The sequence below is a fragment of the Oryzias latipes genome, chromosome 11, assembly GCF_053564925.1.
Source record: "Oryzias latipes strain Hd-rR chromosome 11, Olatipes_Hd-rR_3.1".
Lineage (NCBI taxonomy): Eukaryota > Metazoa > Chordata > Actinopteri > Beloniformes > Adrianichthyidae > Oryzias > Oryzias latipes.
The window spans coordinates 8,074,241-8,096,206 of record NC_136247.1 but is presented as its reverse complement, the minus strand read 5'-3'; the positions used below and the strand labels follow the sequence as shown (position 1 = coordinate 8,096,206).

Genomic DNA, 21,966 nt, shown 5'->3' with positions numbered 1-21,966 from the left:
CTCCAAGCCTGACGACGCCTCCACGCCTGACGACGCCTCCACGCCTGACGACGCCTCCACGCCTGACGACGCCTCCACGCCTGACGACTCCACGGATCTCATGCCGGACCTGCCTCGCCGGACCGCTCGGCCCCCCGGCCGTCCTCCGGACCTGCCTCGCCGGACCGCTCGGCCCCCCGGCCGTCCTCCGGACCTGCCTCGCCGGACCGCTCGGCCCCCCGGCCGTCCTCCGGACCTGCCTCGCCGGACCGCTCGGCCCCCCGGCCGTCCTCCGGACCTGCCTCGCCGGACCGCTCGGCCCCCCGGCCGTCCTCCGGACCTGCCTCGCCGGACGGCGCGGACCCCGGCCGTCCTCTGGACTCTTGTGCCCGTCGAGGTTTATCCTCCGGGGCCCCCCCCCCTCATGTGACTTGTGGAACCTCGGAGCGGTTCCTTGAGGGGGGGGTACTGTCATGATTTGATTTTGTTGTCTTGTTTTTGGTCCTTGTTCTGTCTTGTTTCTGTTTCCTGTTTTATTTTGAAAGTCTCCTGTCTTGTCTGTTTTCTTGAGTTTTACTTCCTTTGGTCCCCATCAGCCCTGATCGTGTCCACCTGTGTCTTGTCTGCCCTGTCTGTATTTAAGTCTTGTCTCTGCCTTCCTCCTGTGTTGGTCCATTAGTTACCCCTGTTATGGTGTTCATGCCATGTTCCTCGTCCATGTTTCATGCCACGCCAAGTAAGTTTTTGTTTCCTTTGTCATCCTGCTCTGCAGCGCTTTTTTTTGTGGTTGTAATTAAAACCCACTAGCCCTGATCCTTGCCTCCTGCCTCTGCATCTGGGTCCAACCGGCTCTCGAGCCACCTCACCGTGACAACTGCTTCACAACAAGACCAACAAACTTGTTGATGCAAGTAGCAATTTTGTACTGTTTAGACATTTTTAGACAAAACTATTTGCAAAAATGTATGGGCCTATAAAAGAAATCAGCAAAACTGAATAAGCTGAAGGAACGTTAACTTAACCAACTGACAAGACCAATAAAACATAAGAAAATGTGACCTGAAATATAAACACAAGGAGGAACTAGTATGGAGTAGCTCAAGCTGCTTTATAAACAGGAGGGAAACTTAAAACATTTAGCAAAGACTACGGACAAGACTATACATAAGACTTGGTATTTATGTTTAACTATCCAGTTTTTAACCCCTTGGAAAACAGAAAAAATGACACGTTCTAATTGGTTACTTTTAATAAATAGAGTAATGCCCTTTCTGACTGTCTGACTGCTCCAGGAGCAGAAACAATCAGACCTGGAGCAACCAGTAGCCTCATACCACAAATAAATATGTATAAAATAAACTGACAATGGATCAAAATATACGTGATAGATCCCTCTCATTACAAAAATGTTAAATGATTAATAAAATGGGCTACACTGTGGTGTAGTGGTAAGTGCTCTCACCTCACAGCAAAGGTCTTGGTTCAAATCTCAGCTGGGACCTTTCTGTGTGGAGTTTGCATATTCTCCCAGTGCTTGCTTGGGTTTTCTTCAGACACTCAGGCTTCTTCCCGCAGTCCAAAAACATGCCTCATAGCTTAATTGGTTACTCTGAAGCAACCTGTCTAGGGTGTACCCAGCCTTTGTCCAGTAGCAGAACAGTAGCCAGGACAGACTCCGGCAACCTCCGAACCCTGAAAGATATATAGCCGGTTAAGAATAAAATGGATGGATACATTCAAAGAAATGTGTGAATAACTTATGAAATCAAATTAATCAAGCGTTAGAATCCAAACCTAATAAGTTGCTTCATAATAAAGTAAAACAAAAATTGAAGTGCAGAATGAAAATGGGGTTGCCTTCCTTTGGTCATAAGTGTGACAAATGGGGTAATTTAACTGTTGAAAAGAAACAAACTCTTGTAGACAAAGTTGTGCACACTTTGAAAAAAGGTTTTAAAAAAAATTGAATGCAACATTTTGTTTTAAATTTGATTTTTGTTTTGAATACCACTTTTCTTTGATTTAAACAAGATATTTTGTCCTCTGGGATTACTGTCAAAAATATGTCACGGGGTTACAGGCATTTATATTGAGTCAGGAAATGTCAGGGAAAAAAAGAGCCTGTGCAATAAGAACAATCGGGCACTGAGGAACAATTTACATAATTTTATTTTTAGCATTACTTAATTAATGAAAGACTATAAGGTGACTATAAGGTGATTTATAAAAGTGGAGGGAGGTGCATGCAAGTTGATTATATCTTGTACAGACATAATCTTAAAGAAATCAGATAAATTGTGGCTGGGGATGGTGTTCCATAGCGTTCCAGTACCCATGCCAGACAGCATAGTATGTGTGTAAGATGACTCTGGTGGTGAGGATGATGAAGAGAACATGGCCATAGCAGAGGACCAAGTGGTTACAGTTGAAAAGACAAAGGTGCTGTGTGACTTTTAGGAAGGAGATTAAATCAAGAGGTTCTTCCAGATGACCGGTGAGGAGCAACAGCTACAGTGATCAGAGAGACTAGGAGGAGGAAAGCAGGTACAGAGAAAGAATATGTAAAAAAAACTACTGCAGAGATTTTTTGCACATACAGTTTAAGATAAGAGGTGTCAAGATTAAACCAATGCTGAAGTTACTCAACTACCATATCTATTGGAAATTTCTATTTGCTTGAAGATATTATGGTTCTTTGTTTATTTAGCCCTCTGGCGTGGCGGCCTGCAACTTTCTGAAAGTTCACTCATATTTTTTTTCCAGCACTTTCTGCCTTTCATCTATCTTCCATCCATCTATTGACCCTTGGGGTCACAAGGTCACTATACCAATCTGGGCATGAGACATACTGTATATTCTTGAAAACGCCTATTGTGTTCACACTGAACTGACAGGGAGAGAGAGAGAGAGAGGGAGAGAGGGAGAGAGAGAGAGAGAGAGAGAGAGAGCATTCTTCTTCTTCTTCTTTTGCTACTGTTTGCTAGCACGTGTCCGCCACCTACAGTCAAAAGAGGTTTGGTGCAAAATGTCAAAGTAGAGCAGATCTCATGAATCTGTCTCCAGGTTTAATTTTTCAGACCTCTATTCCGATAAATGAAAGACTTGGTGTCATATCATTCCGGCAGGGCACGAACCGCAATTATTAATTTCTCCCCAAAATGCGCCGCAGGACCTCAGATCTTGTCTGTACCATTGACTTAACATTGAAACTTGCCCTTGATGCGCAAAATGCGTTTGGTGTGAACAAGCAGCCAGAGAGCACACTGCAAAAAATAAGGAATCATTTGAGAGTCTACTCTTTCGACTCTCTACCTTTTGAGCATGGCCCATCCACAGAGCGGGGAGCTTGTGGCCCACCGATTGTAGCACCTATGTCACACGACGGAATTTTTGTCAGCGCCTGATTCACAACAATTTGAATCTTAAAAAGAATATGGAAACAAAATTTAAGCTTAATTTTCTTTATACATGTCCTCCATCACATACAAGAACATCGTAAAAACACAAATTTCATTGTAGTTAGTCTTTAAGTGTCCTGAAATAATTATTCAATCCAATTCAAACAGTGTTAAGTTTAATTTGTGTGTTGTTGCAACAAAGTGGGGAATACATTGTACAGTTTCAGTAAACATTTTTAGCAAATAAATGACAAAGTCACCAATAAAATCATGAGTTTTTGATGGAGCCTTCTAAACTCTAAACTTTTTCTGCAGGCTCAAACTGCTTTTTTCATCTTTGCCTGAACTTTTGTTTTTCTGTAAAGGAGTTTGAATCTCCAATGTCAGGTAGTCTTGCTGGGCTTAGAATTGCCTCTATGGACACTCCAATCAACTCAATGTATACGTCAGCATAAAAGTTTCAGGTCTTGAGGCTCTTGTTTATGTTTGTTTAATTTTATTTGAACTAGATGACACATCAGTTACCACAACTGGAAGGAGACCAGTGATTTTCCTCATTGTGACCTCGATTGAAAACTGAAGAGGGTCCAACGTTCTTCAAACTGACCTAATTTTTCCTATCTGACCACCTGAACCGAACATAAAACTTTCTGACTGCAGGAATATTCAATAAAAGATCTTCTTTGAGGAGAGAACGTACTGTTCCTCGCAGCTGCATGCGGACGAGTCCGGGCACTAACCACACCAACGCAACTTGAAAATTTAAAGAGTTGATGGAAAAGAACCAGGCTGGATGGGGCCACGCTGGCTTGTTTTTCATCTTTCCCTCATGCTTCTGCTTACCCTCAATTTCCCATCCCCCCACTACCCAAGCCCCCTGCACTCCCCACGACCCCCCAGGATCTGTGGGGCTCTACCAATGGGAGCGTTACAGCAGTATTCCTTCCTAGAGACAAGAACCTCGAGGTCTAGTGTAATCCTTCTCTCTGCCTGTCATGGTGCTTAATACTGACCACGTGCTCAATGCCAAATCATTCCACCTCGCCGAGTTACCGACTTGGTAAAGTGCACGATTGGCGTGTTTTTGTGCCCTGGGTGTGACAGCTCTCTGCATGATGGACTAGATCGTTCAGACATTTTTTTTCTTTGTTTTTCTCTGTTTAATTAAATAATCTGTAACCTCACATGTGTAATCCCAACCAAACCAAAGACTGTTTAGCACATTTTTTACAAAAAAGTCCAGGTTTTATGTTTATTTGCTCCATAATAAACCATGCAAGCATCTTGTCAAGATGAGAGTCTTATTTTGTAGCTGGATTATAAAACTGTCAAATCTAATTAACCCAATTTTGTATTTCTCCGCTAATATCTGTATAATTGCATAAAGACTCACTTGAGAGAAATTAACAGACTGATAGTTTGAATCTAAGGTAAGTGACGTGATCATTTATGGCAGTGTGGTTGCTAGGCAGCTCTGGAGCATCTCCGTAGCACCACAGGACACCCCCATAGCCGACCCATTCACGAGGCACTCATCTTGACCCCGTCCCCATCTATACAGGTGACTCAGAGGTGATTCAGACGAGCAACAACATGTTCTGCCACTAAGAGGAGGTTACAGAGGAAATGTTGATAAACAGGACAAATAAAAAAATGACAGACCTTTGTTTTTCAATGAACGGGCCAAAAAAAAAAAAATCAGAGAAAGTCAGAGAAAATAGAATTGGATGTGGTGCAGCATGTGGCATCTTTTGGCTTTTCTCCAGAACAAATGAATTAAATTAAGTTAACTTAAATTGAGAACAATGTATACGCAGCTTGGTCCCTGTTACATGCAGGGGTTTTTCATGTCTTTCTTTTGTTTCTTTCCTCTGCATGTGCTTAACGAGCTGAGTGAAGACACCTGGTGGAGACCTGACCAGCTGCACAATCAGGCCCCAAAGCCAGCCACCAGGCCTGCATATAAGCTCCTGTGAACCACTGGAGGAGGAAGCTCTTCCTGGATCACTACCAGATGAATGTTTTGAGCTTGCTGTGTTGGAGATTGTGGGAGGTTTGTGGACAGGTAAGACAGGGTACCCTGTACACCTCATGCAGCTTGCGTTCTGTTAGACACACTAGGTAAGTTGGTTGGTGCCACCCCTTGTATGTTTTATCATCACTTTATAGATAAGGCAGTGAGTCTTTTCTTTTCTTGTTTTAGTTTTAGCGCTTTGATAGCCAGGCTGAGTTTTGTTCTATTAATTTCATTCCTTTGGCCCAACCTTTGTCCCTACCTCCCCATCTCCACGTTCAATAAAATCTTTAAAAGTTCCTCATTGTGTGTGTTTATGTTACGTACACCTCCGCCCTAGACCTGTACGTTTGTGAACGTAACAGTCCCCATGTGTGAAGTTTGCATTTTCTCCCCGTAGTAGATGTGCAGGTTTTGGGGTGTTCCGACTTCCTTTCCCAGTCAAAAGTCATTAAAAGCAGGCTACTATAATTGTTGTGCATGAATTTCCCCATAGGAGTCAATGTACGGTGATAATCGCTGTATTTCTGATCAATGATCAATAAATCATCTCCATTGATGATCCTCAAGCACTTGCAGGCACACCACTAATGGTACTCAAGCGCCCTCTTGTGGTAAAGAATAGTTTTCTTTTTAGTTCCGCTGATAGTGACAAGACACTTTGTCTACTTTTTTTAAATGTTGCAGTTCCAAAAAAAAAAAAAAAAAAGGCTGGAGGGTGGGGGTAGAGCAAGAGTTTTAGTATTAGTTTTTCCTAAGCAATAAGATGGAACTGGTTTTGCAACTTTTTCCACAACTTTCAACTGCACTTGCACCATGTACAAAATATAATTGGTAATTGCTATATTTCTGAAGGTAAAGGGCATCCAACATTTGTCCAAAAGTGTAAATATTTCACTCATGCTTAGTTAGAGAAGTTTGGCAGTTGGGTTAATCCTTTGCTCAAGCCACCTGCAAATTAAAGTATAAAAAGCTGGTCCCAAGCTAGTGTCTTTGTATTAAAACTAGGGCTGCACGATGTGAGGAAAACTTGCGATATGCGAGATTAATATTGCGATAACGATATAATTTGCGGTATATAAAATAGAAAAATGCCAAAATCATTCCCATTTCATTAGAAACAGTTTAAAATTACTCGAAATGACCCTCATTGACAGGTGACTAACATAATAGGCCTCCATCTGATTGGTAAACAATGGGAAGGCGTCCATCTGGTCAAAGCATATAGGGATTTATTTGATTCGTTAAAAGCTTCAAGCTGCCATAAGATTTTTAACACATTTTGGGTTTACGATTTATTGCGATATTCGCAGTCTTTTGCGATATGCCTATTGCAGAGCTGGATATTGCGATAACAATAAATTTGCGGTATATTGTGCAGGCCATAATCAAAACTGATGGAAGTATTCAGGGATTGTTAAAGCCATTGTCATGCGTAAATCCTGCTCGGCCAGCAGTTTGTTCCAATATCTACAGTATCAATATTTTCTTGCCCAAAAACAGTAATTTCCCGTTTTTATTTTATGTTTATCCCAAATATGTTTAGTATAAAAAGTAAAAAATTCTGAGAATTCTTTATTCAACTTTTATACCACATGTAACAAAGACTCATAACAGATGTACAGGTTTTACAGAGTTGAAATCACTAAGATGAATCAAGAGCTTTCAGGAAGGGCTAGGGTCACAGCAAGATCTGAGCATGTGCAGAAGACCCCCTTCACACCAAAAGAATCATTCAAGAAGCTGTGATCCTCAATCCAATGACAATGTGTTCATGGAAACACCTGTGGATAAAATAGAAAATAAATTAGAACAAATGTTAAAATACAGTCCATGTAATTTTAAACCACTATCAAAAAGAAGTCTTACCAGGTATCATGTTGGGTGTGCTTCCAACATGGACAGGGGTGGACCACAAGTCTCCTCATAAGTAGCCATGATTGGCCAGATCTGAAAACGTATGGCAGATCAGTGAGTGAGACCGTCTGAACCTACTGAGGCTATAGCAGGGTGCTGCTGGTCTCAGTGCGCTGCGAGAAGACATCAGCAAAGCTCAGGAGAACCATAAAACTGCATCATCACAGACCAGTAAGACAGAGAAAGCCCCAAGCAGGCTGCAGCAGGAGAATATGCACATGTAGAGCGGCCCTGCTGTTTCTGAACTCTGCTTCATTCAGCGTTGCCAACTTCAGACTCATTTAAAAGCAGTTCTACTCACCGCAACAGGACACGCCTCCTCCCATTGTCCTATGACCACGAGACAACCCCAGAACAAGGGGAAAGTCTGAGCAGATCATCTAGAGCTGGCAACAGCCTTTCACACCATCTTTAGCACTTATTAGGAGACGACACCTTGTTCACTTGAGGGGATTGAGAGGTCCTTCCCAATGTATCCCTGCAAAATACAGATAATTTAGGCTGGTGCAATGGTTAAAGCTACAGTTAATGCAACCTGACATGCAGACTCAGTGCACTGTGAAAGAGCTTCATGGACAATCAGAGACTCTAGTCTAGTGAATCATCATAGCAGGACTTCGTTCTAGTAGATTAAGAAACTTTTTAAAGCTTACCCTTAGAGTCCGGAACCTCATTTCTGCTCCTTGTTGGGTTATGTCCTAGAAGACATGAGACAATCCTGCTTACTGATTAAAGTTTTTTATAATCCTAAATTTATAAAACTTAGTTACAACTCTGAAACACCAGGTCACCAGTCCTAAAGAGTAGCACTACCCGCAGTTCAGCATTAAGAGGGCGAACCAATGCCTACGGGCGCGCGCACACGTCCTTACAAAACCGAACAAATCAAATGAGTGAACCAATACGACTAATTAAATTAGCAATTAATTGCGGCGCTGAATGATGATACTTTTTGCGACCAAACTGCTCACCTTCCGCTTGTTGGCGCTCCAAGGCCCGGTCTCATTTGGCTGCTTCATCCCTTCGCCACGTGCTGCTAGCCTAAGGCCCCTGCACGTGTGGCTCACAACGACTATGGGACCCGGAAGACGCACTTAATTTAAATCTCACAAAACTGGATAGGCCTCACTCCGTAACCCGCTTTAGTTGTGGAACACGTGTTACCTAAGACTCAATCTTTTCACACCACACTATCCGCTCACTAGCTAATCCAGAAAAGACAGAAAATGACGAGTCCGACCATTTATATACAGGGTCCGATGTGCTTTAGGTGACCACCTTCTTGCCTGATGATAATAATAAGAAAAATTAATAAAGTAGAATAAAGTAGCGTTTACATTTTAGTAAATTGTAGCAAAAAGTTTTCACATATTAAAAGAACATATTAAATAATAAAAATTAGATTAATAGACCAAAATATGTCAGGCAAGTGGATTATTTTTCTGTAAAGATAAAGTTTTTTTTGTTTGTTTTTTATAAAAATAAAACAAACTAAAGGCATATGCATGAATACCATAATTCCGTAGCTTATGAAGAAATGTTTTACTATGAAAACAACTTTCCCCAGTGGACAATTAATATGTCCGTCTGTCTGTCTGTCTGTCTGTCTGTCTGTCTGTCTGTCTGTCTGTCTGTCTGTCTGTCTGTCTGTCTGTCTGTCTGTCTGTCTGTCTAATTCTGTTAACTATATTATTTATGAGGATGAATTGCACAACATGCCAATATTGCAGAACATATTTCACTTTTCTTTTTGCAAATATGTGTTCATTTGAATTTCTGTTGTAATTTTCGCTTGATTTTTTTGTTTGTTTCACTGCTGATCGATCAAACGGGTGTTCATGTAGCTGTTAATTGTAAGACTTGCTTTGTGAAGTCTTCATGTTATTTCTGAGAGGCAGGATTGTCATTTTCACTTTCACGTGTTTCTTCCATCTGCCGACAGTGTCGCCGTTTCTCATTTCACCCGTTTTTGTGCGTACGCCTGGGTCAGAGCTTGCGTGAAGGACCGCACATTTTCCCGTCAAGTTTGCTTTTAATAAATCTCAACTATTGCGTAGAGAGTGGCGTACGCCTTCTTTTGTGCGTACGCAACGTTTATAAATGAGGCCCCAGAACTCAGAGGTGACTTTCTGATTAACTACTGTTGTTCTGCAGACACTATGTCATAGAAAACAACACTCTTTTTATTATTATTATTGTCATCATTATTATTATTGCCTATACGACCTAAGAGGGAGCAGCTGAAGGATGCAGAAGTTCATTGGTTAACAAGAAGAATAAGTACTCCTGTAAATCATGAGGAAATCATCAAAAGCTCAGCTGCACACAGAAACAAACTATGTGCTCATAGTTTTTTGGCATTAGGATTTAAAAAGAGGAAATGTTTTTTGGTTTCCTCTTCTCCTTTGTAGACTTTACTAGCAGATTACTTCCCTCCATAAAACTGCTGTCTCAGTACAGTAAGTCTCAAAAATGCAGATATACAAATGCTTATTCCTCTGCACTGAAAACAAGTTTGGTCATGTCGACTAAAACTTTGTTTTACATCATTATATATTTTTAATATTTTCATGTCAAAATCTTCTCATTAATTTTTTGTGAAAAGGTTGCAACATTCGAACAAAAACAAGATTGATTTTTCTTTTTTTTTGTAATGAAAGTTTTTCTTACTTATTTTGACAAATAGATAGAAATCGAAATGCATAAAACGTGCTTTTGATACCAGCACCGTTGATTTTTATGTTACTTAACAGCGAACACAGAACGCGATTTGTGACTTCAAATCTTAAGCCCCGCCCCAAATGACGTATCCTCCAGACGCCAGATTCTATATCCTTGACATTCGAGCGGCGCGTGCCGATTCTTTTTCCGTCTCCGTGCTGTGGGTTCCTGGCTCATATCTGGCAACCCGCGCGACTCTCTCACTGTGCTTACGTCAGTGAGGTCAGCCGAACGCAAGGAGGAAAAATGGCGACCGCCTTCGATAGATACAACTTGTAAGTTTTTGTGGTTCTGGTCCCTGTGCTTGTGTTTACCGCCGGGTTGCGCTTTGGTCTGACAGTTGGTGGGGCGGAGGGACAGTCCGCCGGCGGTAGGCACGCGCCACGATGACATGACATGACGCTTCAAGTTCGCTGACAGGCTCAGAGGTAGATTTAGATGATGATGCGGAACCAGACCGGCGGGTCAGACGCAGAGTCGGCAGAGCGACAGTTCCCGGGGCGGTTCGGTATCAGCAGTCGATTCGGGTTTAAGTTTAATTAGTCAGTTGCGTGTAATCTTCGAACCGTTGCTGGTTCTAAGCTTGAAGTTGCCAGTTTTATGGATGGGATCCTTAACTGGATCCGCAGGCGCACCTCTGCGCGTCATTACGCAGAGAAGCCACCCTGTTTTCATGGTGCCACCGCACCCGCTGCTGGAGGGTGTGTGCGGGATTACGGGGGTTCGTGTGGGTTGGATCCTGACCTGGTGAACTGGTTTCTCTATGACCGACAAACCAGTTCACCAGGTGAACCGGTTCTGCGCCTTTTTGCCTCTTTGCTGCTCCATTTAGGGTCGCTGCAATTCTGCTCCTATCCAGTCTTATCATCTGCATCCTCCTCCAAACCAACCACCCTTGTGTCCTCCTTCACTACATCATGAACCTCCTCTTGGTCTCCTTGCTGGTAGCTCCAACCTCTCAACCATCTCAATCTGTTTCCTGCATTTATCTTCAAAACATCTAACATGATCTGTTCATCTGATGGATTCATCTTCATCTCTGCTTCCTCCTCTCTCTAAACCAACATCATTTTCTCCGCCTTTCTTTTCATTCTTGCTGAGACTCTTGTCACACCTCACCTGGTCTGAGTCCAGATTATAAAAGCCAACAATGGAGCTGCTGTGTTTGCACAACAGCTGACCTGGTAGTCACCTCCCCATTCCTCCTCCTCCTCCCATGAGCCTTATACAGCAGAGTTTCTCAAACTGGCCCACAGACCCCTGATCCCTGAGGAGGTCAAGCAGCTGCACAGGAAGTGCCTCGGGCCTTCTGATCCATCAGACGCGTGCTCTTCTTTTCATGGATGAGCCAAAGGGTTCAACAAGAAGTGCTTCACACAGATTCATGAGCTGTGTCTCCTTCTCGCACCGTAGAGAGTCACAAACGAGGCAAATTCACTCCGGTTATTTGCTGACCCGATCTGGCGTTTAAACCAGCTGAAGGATTTCTCTTAGCCATTTCCGCTGTAGGGTTAAAAGCCTCCTCTGCTGATGACGGAATTGTAACGAGAGCTTTTTTTCTTTTTCCTGATATTTCACAGACACACGACTCCTGAGAAGTTCTTCATCGAGGCCTGCGATGAAGGGGAGGATGCCGTGCTGGCCATCGATAGGGTGTCCAACGAGATGACACTAACAGGTAGGAAGTTTGAACCAGGAAAAGTTCACAGTTGACACCACAGACAAAATATATATATATATACATATACACACAGTACAGACCAAAAGTTTGGACACATGTTCTCATTCAAATGAATGGGAAGGTGTGTCCAAACCTTTGGTCTGTACTGTAAATGTTTGCAGAAAGGCTGCAGCCTGAGTTTCTGTATCAGCAGAGAGGGCCAAGCCAGTCACATCTAGCAGCTGTTGACACTATTGCTTTGAAGCTACTGCTGCTTTCTTTAGCAGTTTAGCCTGATCAAGCAGCAACAGCTCTAACATCCAAAATTGGATGAAGGTTCATCTCGGCATGTGAGATGAAAATCGGCATAAATCCATCTCTGTCACACAGCCACTATGAACTTTTGTATGTATTGCACAGATGAAAATTGGACATCTGACAAACACACGAAACAATCGTGAACTACATATATCACGCATGTATCATGAAAGACCGAAGTTTCATGAAAAACGCGTCAAATATGGTGGATGTGTGACACGGCCTTCAGTGTGTCTCATTCACCTCGGCACAGGCAGCAAGAAGATTCCCAGCTCTGCCGTCACGTATCAGCTGACATGTTTTAGGGTTCTCCATCTCAGGGGGTAAAAGCACATGAATCAAAATGACAAGAAGTAGAAGTTTGGTCACCATTTACTCCAAAAGTCCCATTAAAATGAGAAGTATTGGAAAGGAATTCATCAAATTGAAAAGAAGATTCTGTGCCTCCTTAACCCTTGTGCTATCCTAGGCACTTTACCATTGGGAGTTGGGTCATCTAGACCCACTAGACAGTGCGCTGAACCTTTTTTCTTCATTGATTTGTGAACCTCACTGGTGTCCATGGATTACATGAAATCTTTCCACCTTTATCCACCTTTGTCATGGTAGGGAGAACACGTCAATGTAAGGGTGGGGTCATCTAAGATAGCACAAGGGTTAAATATTTCCTTCAATCCCACAATTCTTTCTGAGCAACACTTTGAAACTGAGTATTAGTGACTTCCTCTAGGGGTCACCACAGCAAGTCTTCTGCCCGTCTACCCAACTCTATATTGTAAAAAAAACATTTCTAAATTGCCCTTGCTTTTATTTCATATGCTCTTTTCTTAAGACGACCCTCCACATTTAGCTGGACCTGAGACTCACTTACAATCACTGGGTTGTCCCTGCTTGTGGTTGCAGATAACCGATCAGAAATGCTTGGTTGCAAAATTGTTGCAATAATCTCAAAAAGCACGTCTTTTATCATTTCTTGCTTTTCAGTTTTAATCTTTTGGACAAGTACATTTTATGTTGTTCATGCTTGGATGTTTACATGTCTTACATGATGCAGCTATAAATGTTTTTTTGTCATGGGATTTGTCTTCTGCTGGGTCTACATGTATGAGCTGCAGGAAATGGAATTTTGCTAATGTGCAGATCTCCTTTGTTCTGTTTCCTGTCTGATTACCCCCGTGTGCTCTTCTTTTCTCCCTGACACTGGCTCACAGGTTCCAGGAAAAGGAGATGGGAGGAATTTTATCAAAGAATTCAGACAGCCCCAGGCTATTTTACCATGTTTATCAGGCCTAACTCCTCTGGGGATAGTGGTTTATTACCAAAGCTTCAATAATCACAAGAGTCTGTCTGGATAATCTTCAAGTCCAATTTTTTGTCTTGAAGTGCTAGAAGAAGCTCATTTCGAAAGTGGCAGAAATAGACCTTTCCTCCCTGATCTTCAACCGTACTTTTGCTTTTGAAATGCTGTTTGTGTTTTTGTTTGATTGTTGTCAAAAGTGACTTTACCAATGAATTAGCTAACAGAATTTACAAAGCATCCCCGCCTGTGCCCTGTTCCCACAGGTAAGAAGGACCTCCCTCCAACGGGGGTCACCAGACCCATCTTCGGCATCATGGGAACCATCAGGCTGGTCGCAGGTAGGCGAGCACACATGGGTTCTGCCCAGACGTTGACCTGTAAAATGGCTCTGACTGAGGTCATGCGCCGCACAGGGATGTACCTGATCGTGATCACCAGGAAGAAAAAAGTGGGTGAGATCCTGGGCCACGCCGTGTGGAAAGTCGTCGACTTTGATGTGATCTCCTACAAGAAAAGCGTGCTCCACCTCTCAGAGACGCAGGTGAGAGTGGCTGCTTAGTGCTCAGGTCATCTACGCCGATGAAAGACCTTCATCTGTGTTCTACGCCACTTCCTTTGAATTTGAGGCTTTTATTTTGACATTTATCTAACTGCTACAGAGGATTTCTAATGGTCTGCAAGAGCAAAAAAGGAGGAGGCATGACATGCTCCTCTCCTTCACCACGTTTGCTCCTGCAGAGCATTAAAAATCCTCTGTAGCCATTTGGTAGATATAACAATAAAAGCCTCAAATTCAAAGGAGGTATAGTAAAGAGTTGACTGTTTTGTTATAAGTTTACTTAAAACTTGGGTGTTTGTGTGCTTGTAGTCTCAGGAGAACAAGACCTTTCTGGCCATGATCAACAACATTCTGACTACAGACGGCTTCTACTTCTGCACCGACTTTGACCTGACGCACACGCTGCAGCGATTGGCCAACACCAGCCCAGATTTCCAGGAGATGAGTCTGCTGGAGAGGGTGAAGCATGTTTTCAACTTTACTCAAACACTAACCCATCAGTGGGGCTATGAATCCTTTTGTGCAACAATGGAAGTTTTCTGACGGTGGTTGTTCTAGAAACGTCCACCTGTCTGGAAGTAAGAAATGTCTCGGATATTGACTTGATATTCGGAGGACCCCCTTTCTGATGATGGTAGATGAGGAAAATAAACCTTAAAATTGCATTTCTGAGTATTTCTTTATACAAATCATTATGAATCAGGAGCAGATGAAAAAGTGCCATTGGAAAAAAAAAATGTACTTGTGATGTAAACAATACAATCGATGGCCCACTGTATTCGGATACATCCACTTGCAGGAAAATGTCTCAGTTTTCCTCATTTGAGCTGGCATCTGGCTCAAAACTGTACGGCTGGAAAGCTCAGATGTTGCACGCCTGCTAATGTTGGTTGGGGCTGTAAGCTAGGAGGAGAGCGCATAAACAGAGGGCTCTTAGGGGTCGGGTTGTGCCACTAGTATCGCCCACAACTCGGAGCTGAATTTCTAATGAATTCCTGCCGCTCTGCAGAAACAATAGCCTCAAAAAAATGACACAGGTTTCTGGCTTTGTCTAAAAACGTCAGAATTTTAAAAAAACACTGAGAATGCTTTTACAATAGATCAAAGGATGATCGGAGTGGGTCTTTACTTTACCCTTTATAGGTCCTAACAGAGCCAAAAGTAGAAATATTTTTGCTGGACTTTAGTCCTTAAGATCTATTCATTTGTGGTTACGTGATCCAGCCAGATTTTTACCAACATCTGCTGCTTTGGAAACGGCTTCAAAAACTACAGTCAGTTTGTTCAGTCCACAGAAGAACCACAGCTTCTATGATGTGCTTATTTATGGAAATGTATGTTTCTTTGAAGGTTTTGAAGTCCTGGCATTCATAGATGATGGTGTTTCTGTGCTTTTCAGGCAGATCAGAGATTTGTGTGGAACGGGAATCTCCTTCGAGAACTTGCTGGACAGCCCGAGGTAACCGAACCATTACTGCTCCTCTTCATCCCCTCAGTGTTTGTTTTTTGACCACCTTTTATCTTTTCCCCTCACAGCTCCACAGGTTTGCTCTGCCTGTCGTCCATGGATGTATCCTTTTTTTGCGTTCTGTCTCGGTTTAAAACCCACAGCTCTCAGAGGGACACAAATCCACCTGAGACCAGACTGTGAGGAAGCTTTTCTTTGACCCTGGTGGTGTAGTCATCATCTTGAAGCCATGTCGCATCAACGGGAAGATCTTTGAGTGGATCCTCATATCCAGGAGAAGCTGTTTCCGGGCGGGTGTCAGATATTACGTCAGAGGTAAGTGTGTAATCCTGGTTCCGTTCTGTGGTTCCGTTCCACGCTGACTCGGCTCGTTCTGACTGCAGGCATCGACTCTGAGGGCCACGCTGCTAACTTTGTGGAGACTGAGCAGATCGTGTTGTACGAAGGAGCTAAAGCTTCGTTTGTGCAGGTCAGGTCTATGCTGGGTCTGTTCTGGATTCTGGGCCGTATTTTGGGTTCTGTCGGCAGGTTCTTTTCCAGCCTGAGAGCATAGATCTGTTTTGAAGCCATACCTCCTTGTGTGTGCTCCTCAGACTCGAGGATCCATGCCGTTTTATTGGAGTCAGAGGCCCAACCTGAAGTACAAACCCAAACCCATCATCAGTAAAACCAGCAATCATGTAAGAGCAGCCACACTGTGTGTGTGTTGTTATTTTGTTTGTTTTGTGAGTGTGTGTGGGTGCATGCATGTGTTTGAGTGTTTAATATATTTTTATATGTTTGTGTGCATACATCTGTGCCTTTTTTTGTTTGTTTGTTTGTTGGTACTCATGCATATTTGTAATTGTGTTTTTCTGTGTGCATGTTGTTGTGTGTGTTTGTGTGCATGGACGTAAAGGTGTGTATTTGTGGGTTTGTGTGCAGGATTCTTTGTGTATGCAATCATTTTTGTGTGTTTGTATGTGTGTTTACACATGCTGGTTTGTGCGTTTCTGTGTGTGTCTTTGATACATTCTGTTTGTGAAATCCGCACAGATGGATGGATTCCAGAGGCACTTTGACTCTCAGCTCCTGATTTATGGGAAGCAGACCGTCCTGAACCTGGTGAGACCTGGTCTGCACTGCAGTTCAGAGAGTTCAGGCGCGTGGCGAGGAGCTGCCTCACGAGTCTGCTCCTTCTGCTTCCAGGTGAACCAAAAAGGATCAGAGAAGCCGTTGGAGGAAGCTTTTGCCAAGATGGTGGCTGGCATGAGCAGCGGCCTGATCAAGTGAGTTAGTGCGAGTGCAGGGCAGATGCACGCTGACTGAGAGGCTGACCCCACCTCCTCTGTCCTCAGCTACATAGCCTTCGACTTCCATAAAGAGTGCAGCCATATGAGGTGGGATCGCCTTCAGATCCTGGTGGACACCGTGGCAGAGACGCAGGAGGAGTACAGGTGACAGAAGAGGCAGCCCCGTCCTCCCTTGCGCTTCAGTGGGAGGAGGCACTGACACCTCCCTCTGTGTGCAGCTACTTCATGGTGAACTCGGATGGGAAGGAACTGACCCATCAAAGCGGGGTCTTTCGCAGCAACTGCATGGACTGTTTGGACCGGACCAATGTTATTCAGAGCCTCCTGGCCAGACGCTCGCTGCAGTCGCAGCTTCAGGTATCCGCAAAAGATACTGCACCACAAAAACGTATTACTCCTGCTACTGTACCACTTTTTAGTTCTAAGATTGTTTTCTAAGTTTTGCTTAAATAGGCCAAAAACCGGTTTACGATAAAAGATCAGTTTTCCTAAAGTGAACTATTAATTGTTTCTTAATTAGAAGCTTTTATCAGAAATCAATTTTAGGTTTTAAAATCAAGAACCACTTTAAAGAATAAAGCTGAAACATCACTCATAGAGAACATCAAAGCAACAGCTTCTCTGTTAGACGCTTTTGCTGACTCCATTGGGGCCACTTTCCACCGAGACGCAAAAGACCCAGTGTAGACTATTGACTGTATATGAGAACTGGACTGTGGCCCTCGTTCAAGCGACCACTTCCAATTAAAATTCAACAAATGTTCAGGGCTTCAAAACTACTTTGCAAGGTTTCTACGCAAAGTTCACCGTTTTCGGGCTCTACGTACAAACCTCATGTCCTTTAAACTCATGTTGAAAGTTAAACCAGTTAGCACTTTGACCAATCAAGGACTCTGATTTGGTAGTGATGTATGGATGGCATTCCCTTTTATTCACTTAAGTGCCAACAAGCTCACTCCTGACTGACAAGAGTGGTTGCCATAGAAACATTGACTCAACCAATTTTGGACCAATCGCTGCTTCCTGACAGCTGGCTCCAACATGACCGACATTTGTTGTAGTAAGGTAGTGAAGTGCTATATAAGTAACTGCTGTTTGCCATTTAACATCGGTGTTGGTCCACAGAGGATGGGCATCCTGAACGTGGGACAGCGCATCGAGGAGCAGGCCGAGTTTGAGAAAACCTACAAAAACGGTAAAGGCAATCTACCCAGCTGTCCCTGTCTGTTGTGCGATCAGTAAAAGTGTCACTCCTGAGTTGTGTTCATTTTCTCTGTGTGTGCTTTCTAACCAGCATGGGCTGACAATGCCAATGCATGTGCTGTACAGTATGCAGGAACTGGAGCCTTAAAAACAGACTTCACCAGGTACAGTGACATGACTGATCACACACTAACACCCAGTGTTGTTCTCTTTGTGCGCACACCTTTTATCCTGCGTGATCTGTATGAACACAAAGCGGGTCACCCGTCCATTCCTGTATATCAAGGGTGAGAAAGATTCCACGGAAAATCGCCGGTCTGACCTCTGATCAGCTTATTATAAAATAAAGCACCAATTCCCAACTGGGGATGTTTTAAGGTGCTGTATGAAGAGAGCAGGAAGACATCAGGCAAATAAAGTCATTCTTTTAAAATGCAGGAGCGTCCAGTCTGGCAACTGTAGGAAAAGGGGACCTATCAATGACTTTGAAAATAAATTAATAAATACATTTATCATTAGCATGTAAGCCCCTGAAAAAGAGTGATTCCTCTTAAATAAAAACCAGTGAACGGTACTAGAAACATTGATCTTTATCTGAAGATAGTTTGATCCTGCATTTACCTGACTTCCGATTTTAGAGAATCATTCAGGACTTGTTATAGTTACGTACGATCAGACCTTGAAATAAGGCCAGACTGTCTCCTTTTTTTTGGAGACCACGTGGAAGGACTTTCTCTGTAATTCCAGAACTAAGCATTAGGTTGTCCGACTGGAGAGGTCCGACTGTCTGGAAAATTGAGCAATAATAGGTTAAAAAAAGGGATACAAAGGTGGAATCTAAAAACACTGGAACATGTTTTAGGAGAAACTTGTAACTGCAACGATAACCGAACAAAAGAATCAACACATTTAGTAATTTTTCTATTTCTTTCAACTAAATATTGTTATTATTCCAAAATAAGATAACTGTCCATTTGAAGAGATCTGGGATCAAAAGACCAAAGACTTGGGACTTGAGTCACACTTGAGGAGGATGTGAGAGTTCTAATTTTACCCTTTAGATTTAAAGGCTTGACTGGAGTTTGTGTCCAAAAGACTTGAGAGCAGAAATGGAATCAGCATCTCTAAATGGACGTTTTTTTGTGAAGAGCTAATTAGAGTTTTAGAAAAAGCTCAACTTTGTGGTTGAAAACATTTATGGTAAAAATCGGACTTGCTATGTCAATGACAAACAAAAAAAGACTCTTTACGCAATCCCACAAAATAACAAGTAGGATCATTTGTTTTCTCTCTTTCAGCCCTTTCTCCATGTTTATGGTTCCCCCTGTTTCAGCATAAACCTGTTTATCATTTTCAGGACTTTGCAATCAATTTGTAGCATATTGGCATAGCTTCGTGTTTGCCTCTAAACACACAGGTCAACTGTATGTCATGTGTGTTTCTGTTGAGACCATTGGGGTCATATCTGTACCCTCTGTTCTCCAAGAAAATGGCAGCCCTTTTTACGTTTCGGCAGTAGACGCTGCCTCTGAGGCTGCTCAGAACAGCTGTACAACTGTTCCCTGTTGTAGAGCCGAATTCCTTAGAATGTGGTTCTGAGATCCGTGGAGGAATGATGGCTTTTGACTCTGGGGCAGGAATGGGAAAGATAAAATGATGAAACACAAACTGTTAATCCCTAATATTGTGTTTCATAGAGTGTTGTCATAATGCCTGATTTGATTGGCTGTTTCTCCCTCCCTTTAGGACAGGAAAGCGGACCAAGTGGGGGTTGCTGATGGACGGCTGGAACTCCATGATTCGCTACTACAAGAACAACTTTTCTGACGGGTTCAGACAGGTATCTCCTTTGAACAGTTCTGTGACTGTAGAGCCTGATTGTCCTGATAGATTAACAGGATCATGGGATATTCTGCTTCAGAAAGGTCAGACTAATCGGATTCTTTACTGGAAAACACCAGATGTTGCAGACTTAAAGATTGATTCAAAAAATGGATAATAAAGAAGAAAAAATAGTCATATGTAAGTCGCACTTATGGGAAAAATTTACTTAACAAAATATGGGACCAAAAGCGGACATTTCATCTTGAAAGGCAAATCATAAAATAGAAAAGATAGCAATATTAGACTGAATATCTGCACGCTTCACTACAATAACACATTAAGGCATGATTAGCTTCCTGAAACATTGGAGGAATCTAGTATATTAGTGCAACATATGAACAATCATTCAGATAACCATTGAATAAAGAACATGCTAACACGTTAAGGAAACTTTTTATTTCACTTTTAATCACTAAATCTGTTAAATTCTTCATTCTCTGTGTCGCTTTGGAACAATTACGTGTCACATGACTCCATAATCCTTCGCCAATCTACTGCACACTTTATGCTCCTCTGTGCTGCAGGACTCCATTGATCTGTTCCTGGGTAACTTCTCTGTGGATGACTCGGATGGAGCCACTCCTCTGAGGGTGCAGAAGGACTGGAAGTTCCTGACTGTGAGTAGATCAGGAGAGCCACCGATAGCTGCAGGAGCAGCTCATGTTTCCGTCCTCTTACTCTCTCTTCTGTTTGCAGCTGCCCATCATCATGGTGGTTGCATTCTCCATGTGCATCATTAGTCTTCTGATGGCGGGTGAGCACATTTATGTGATCAAATGGGATTCCAGAAGTTTAAGCAACAAATGTTTTCTGGACTTTGGGCATTTTTAATGTTTTTGGAGCTTGCCCAGCTTTATTTACTTCAATGTTAATGATTCATTCATGTGAATCGGCCTCAACAACATCCAGCAACAAGTGTTCATCCTTGCAGGTGAGACGTGGACGGAAACCCTGGCCTACGTGACCTTCTGGGGGGCCGCCAGCGCCATCACAGCCACCATCATCCTGTTTAATGGCCAGGACTTTGTGGATGCGCCTAAGCTGGTTCACAAAGAGAAGATGGACTGATTGTTTGTGCCGGTGTGTGTGTGCGAACATGTGTGAGCGTGTGTGCGGTCTGCTGCCTCTGAATTACCCTACAGACTGATCTTACATCTTCTCGTCTCTCCTCTGGTACCTTTTTGTTGCTCTAGGTTGCCCGTTTACACTAAAAATAATTCCTGTGTGATTACAGTTTATTTACTGTCGATTGGGCTTTTTCTGGTGTCTCTTTTACAACACTTTGGTTATGTTGTTACCCCTGAGAGGTCACTTTAGCACACGGCCTTGAACATATTAAACAGTTTATGGACCTAATCATGTGACTCTTCTGTGTGAAGTGAAAACTGCGCTCTTTTATTTTTTTGAAGTTCCTTCTGACTACTCTATTAGCAATGGATTATGGAAAATAGTATTAGAAAATCTACTTCAACTTTTTCTGACGATGAAGACTTTTTTTCCTTAAAATATAGTCCTGGAAAAAAAATTTAAAAAGTGGCTTTAAACTACTCTGCTGTTAATGTGACAGGAGAGCACATTGCCGTAACCTCCTGTGAATATTTTGAGGCTTTTATTTTGAAACGTGGTTTAATCAGTAACCAATGCCAGGTTAGTTTGCCAGTTAACCACTGAGTGGCTTGTTACATAATTGAGTCAGCCTTGGATCACTATAATGTTAAATTATTTATCATTAAAACAAGAAATAAAACAAACCTGTTATGGTTCCAAAACATTTTCCACCTCTGTGGTTAATCTACACATAACATCTTCACATTCATTTCCTGTCTGATTTTTGTCCCATCTTTGCTTCATTTCTAGGAACTTTTGTAAATTGAGATAAACATGATTATGCTGTGGGCATGTGATCATTAAATCCTAAGTGCTAATAGGCCACTTTCTGGGTGTGTTCCAACAGTCAGCCATGTTTGTTCATTTTGGCTCCAATGAGAGCTGGGGCGAACACCAAGCGGAAACAATGGCTTCATATGGGCTCAATGCAAACCAATGTGTCACATCAATCATACAGTGTTTGAATCAAACATGCTACAGCTAAGTGATCAGGGATAAATATTTGCAGAAGGATTGAATGTTGTCAGTTGTGCTAGTATCAGTTGAAGCACAGTACTTATCATTCTGCAAGGTTCCTGACTACTGTACCCATAAAAGTTTGACTGAGTTTTCAATGCAGTGTATCATAGAAAATCAAGTGAAAGT

At 42.6% G+C, this 21,966-nt stretch overlaps 1 protein-coding gene and 1 long non-coding RNA gene across 3 annotated transcripts; one reads left to right on the top strand and one right to left on the bottom strand.

Annotated features, from left to right (window-relative positions):
- Positions 1 to 6,953: 6,953 nt before the first annotated feature.
- LOC101170603 (uncharacterized) lies at positions 6,954 to 8,529 on the bottom strand. The gene is made up of 5 exons (XR_909622.4): positions 8,280 to 8,529; positions 7,962 to 8,006; positions 7,610 to 7,786; positions 7,261 to 7,341; positions 6,954 to 7,175 (listed from the first exon to the last, which is right to left on the bottom strand). It is a non-coding gene; the product is annotated as an uncharacterized LOC101170603 (long non-coding RNA).
- A 1,605-nt stretch (positions 8,530 to 10,134) lies between these two features.
- On the top strand, positions 10,135 to 21,069 carry LOC101170855 (phosphatidylinositol-3-phosphatase SAC1-A). Of its 2 annotated transcripts, none has more exons than XM_004074161.5 (20): positions 10,135 to 10,304; positions 11,610 to 11,707; positions 13,571 to 13,645; positions 13,721 to 13,848; positions 14,176 to 14,325; positions 15,266 to 15,325; positions 15,403 to 15,436; positions 15,548 to 15,649; positions 15,718 to 15,803; positions 15,928 to 16,014; positions 16,370 to 16,438; positions 16,523 to 16,602; positions 16,672 to 16,770; positions 16,845 to 16,983; positions 17,752 to 17,821; positions 17,921 to 17,993; positions 19,576 to 19,669; positions 20,238 to 20,330; positions 20,410 to 20,467; positions 20,645 to 21,069. In XM_004074161.5, the coding sequence occupies exons 1-20, from the start codon at positions 10,276 to 10,278 to the stop codon at positions 20,779 to 20,781; spliced, it is 1,761 nt and encodes a 586-aa protein (XP_004074209.1). In that variant the 5' UTR covers positions 10,135 to 10,275; the 3' UTR covers positions 20,782 to 21,069. The 2 variants fall into 2 exon arrangements, with proteins under 2 accessions (XP_004074209.1, XP_078810838.1); XM_078954712.1 differs by lacking the exon at positions 10,135 to 10,304 and adding an exon at positions 10,388 to 10,457.
- The last annotated feature ends 897 nt before the right edge of the window (positions 21,070 to 21,966 follow it).

Excerpts from the sequence above, each read along its gene's own strand:
- LOC101170855 (XM_004074161.5), top strand. The coding sequence starts at position 10,276 with ATGGCGACCGCCTTCGATAGATACAACTT. Across the intron at positions 13,849-14,175 it reads TCCACCTCTCAGAGACGCAG|TCTCAGGAGAACAAGACCTT; the intron begins GTGAGAGTGGCT and ends GTGTGCTTGTAG. Across the intron at positions 15,437-15,547 it reads TCTGCCTGTCGTCCATGGAT|TCATCATCTTGAAGCCATGT; the intron begins GTATCCTTTTTT and ends CTGGTGGTGTAG.